The sequence below is a fragment of the Cebus imitator genome, unplaced genomic scaffold (assembly GCF_001604975.1).
Source record: "Cebus imitator isolate Cc_AM_T3 unplaced genomic scaffold, Cebus_imitator-1.0 Scaffold53, whole genome shotgun sequence".
Lineage (NCBI taxonomy): Eukaryota > Metazoa > Chordata > Mammalia > Primates > Cebidae > Cebus > Cebus imitator.
In genome coordinates, this window is record NW_016107368.1 from 2975216 (window position 1) to 2977942 (window position 2727).

The window sequence follows — 2727 nt, forward strand, 5'->3', positions numbered from 1 at the left end:
GCAGTGGGGGTGGGGGGAGGGCTGAAAGCAGAGGTCAGAGCAGACCAGACACAGAGACGGTTGAAGCTGAAGATGGGAATGAGGTTGGACAAGGGTTCAAATTGCAGATGGTCATGAGAACTGGACACTTTATTTTTTATTTTATTTTATTTTATTTTGAGACAGAGTCTCCCTCTGTCACCTAGGCTGGAGTGCAGTGGCATGATCTTGACTTGCTGCAACCTCTACCACCTGGGTTCAAGTGATTCCCCTGCCTCAACCTCCTGAATAGCTGGGACTACAGGTGCCCACCACCATGCCCAGCTGCTTTTCTTTGTATGTTTAGTAGAAACGGGGTTTCACCATTTGGCCAGATGGTCTTGATCTCTTGACCTCATAATTCGCCCGCCTAGGCCTCCCAAAATGCTGGGATTACAGGTGTAAGTGACTGCACCCGGTCGAGAATTGGAAATTTCAACTTCGGCTCTGGAGGCCGGGGGCAGCACACCGAGGGTCATCCAGTGGGGTGGTTTTGGGGGTGTGAGGAGGATGGAGGTGGGGTTGGCCTGGGATCGGGAGTGAGGATGGGGATTCAGAGGCAATCAGAAGGGGGATGGAGATAAGATTAGGAAGGGAGGCAGGGGTGGTGGCTCACGCCTGAAACCCCATCACTTTGGGAGGTCAAGGTGGGAGGATCACTTGAGGGCAGGAGTTCCAGACCAGCCTGGGCAACATGGCAAGACTCCATCTCTACATAAAAATTTAAAAATCACTGGGCATGATGGTGCATGGCTGTAGTCCCAGCTATTCGGGAGGCTAAGGTGTGAGGATTGCTTGAGCCCAGGAGGTTGAGGCTGCTGTGAGCTATATGATTGCACTTCAGCCTGGGCAACAGTGGGAGATCCCATCTAAAAAAAAAAAAGAAAAGAAAGAAAGTCGGGAAAAAAGAAGAAAGAGAGAGAAAAATAAAACAGAGAAGAAGAAAAGGAAAGGAGAGAAAGAGGAAAGGAGGGAAGAAGGAAGGGAGGGAGGAAAGGAGGGAGCGAGAGAGGGAGAAGGAAGAGAAGGAAGGGAGAAAGGGAAGAGGGGAGGAGGGGAGGAGGGAAGAGGGGAGGAGGGGAGGAGGGAAGAGGGGAGGAGGGGAGGAGGGAAGGAGAGAGGGAGAAGGAAGGGAAAGAAAGAAAGAAAAGAAAAAGGCCAGGCATGCTGGCTCACATCTGTGGTCCCAGCACTTTGGGAGGCCGAGGCAGCGGATCACTTGAGGTTAGGAGTTCGAGACCAGCCTGGCCAACATGGTGAAATCCCATCTCTACTAAAAACACAAAAATTAGCTGGGTGTGGTGGCGGGTGCCTATAATCCCAGCTATTCGGACAACTGAGACAAGAGAATTGCTTGAACCTAGGAGGCGGAGGTTACAGTGAGCTGAGGTTGTGCTATTGTACTCCTGCCTCGGCAACAAGAGCAAAACTCCATCTGAAAAAAAAGAAAAGTCATGCAGGGGCAGGAATGGGAGAGATGAGGGTGAGACGAGGTGGGGTCATTCGGGAAGGGATGCGCAGGTCCATCTGGGTGATCCCAACTGCTGGCCTGGCCACCCTGTGTTCTCCCACCCCGGTGCCCCCCACCTCCCGAAGATCTGGGATGTGGTGGAGAAGGCAGACATCGGCTGCACCCCGGGCAGCGGGAAGGACTACGACGGTGTCTTCCTGGATGCAGGGCTGGCGTTCAAGAGCAGCACTGGCCAGCAGACCTCCCAGAGGTCAGGTGAGGACGCCCCCCGAGCCAGTGCAGGGACAGCCAGCACCTCCACCTCCCAGATGCTGGGAGCAGAGCTCTGGAATCCGGGGCTCTGGGTTCAAGCCCCACCTCCGCCACCACCTAGCAAATCCCTTCTCTCTGAGCCTCAGTTTGCTCACCCATCAAATGGGAGCAGGAGCACCCCCACCTCACACGATGGTGAGGGGTGAGGGGAGGACCCTTAGTAGGTGCCTCATTCGTTGTCTTCTCGGTCCACCTGCCCCGCAGAACTTCAGTGCCCAAAGCCAGCCGCCCGCCGACGCCGGTCTGTGCAGCTCATGGAGAAGAGGATGGACAAAGGTGGGGGGCCCTTCCCACCCTACCCTGCCCCTGAGCCCCACCCCAGGAGACCCCAGCCTGGCCGTGCAGGAGCCAGAGAGGGAGGAGGGGAGGGCCGGCATGGGTGGGGGATGGGGGAGGGAGTGGAAGTCCTCGCTAGGGTCCATCCCGCGGCCCCCCGCCCACTGCCCCGCTGAGGGTCTGGCCCGGGGATGTGCTCCCACAGCCGGCCAGTACTCCAAGCAGCTGCGCAAGTGCTGTGAGGACGGCATGCGGGAGAACCCCATGAGGTTCTCGTGCCAGCGCCGAACCCGCTTCATCACCCTGGGCGAGGCGTGCGTCAAGGCCTTCCTGGACTGCTGCAACTACATCACCGAGCTGCGGCGACAGTACGAGCGCGCCAGCCACCTGGGCCTGGCCAGGAGTAGGTCCCACGGGCTGGGGGCACGGGCAGGGAGCGGCCTGAGGCTCCTGTCTGAGGAGGGAGGAGGCCTTGTCTTGGGGCAGGGGGGGACGGGGGCGGGACTGGAGAAGGTCCCTGTCTGATGGGGGAGGAGTAGGTCCCGGTCTGAGCAGGGAGGATGTCCCTGTCTGAGGAGGGAGGAGGATTCTGTCTGAGAGAGGAGGATGTCCCTGTCTGAGGAGGGAGGAGGATTCTATCTGAGAGAGGA

General features: G+C 57.9%; 1 protein-coding gene across 2 annotated transcripts in view; it reads left to right on the forward strand.

Moving 5' to 3' along the window:
* C3 (complement C3) overlaps positions 1 to 2727 on the forward strand; it is a 38434-nt gene that overhangs the window by 10245 nt on the left and 25462 nt on the right. For both annotated transcript variants that reach the window (XM_017528284.2, XM_017528285.2), the window contains exons 15-17: positions 1615 to 1744; positions 2006 to 2077; positions 2283 to 2480. In XM_017528284.2, the coding sequence (XP_017383773.1) occupies positions 1615 to 1744; positions 2006 to 2077; positions 2283 to 2480 (400 nt within the window). The remainder of the gene's footprint in view (positions 1 to 1614; positions 1745 to 2005; positions 2078 to 2282; positions 2481 to 2727) is intronic.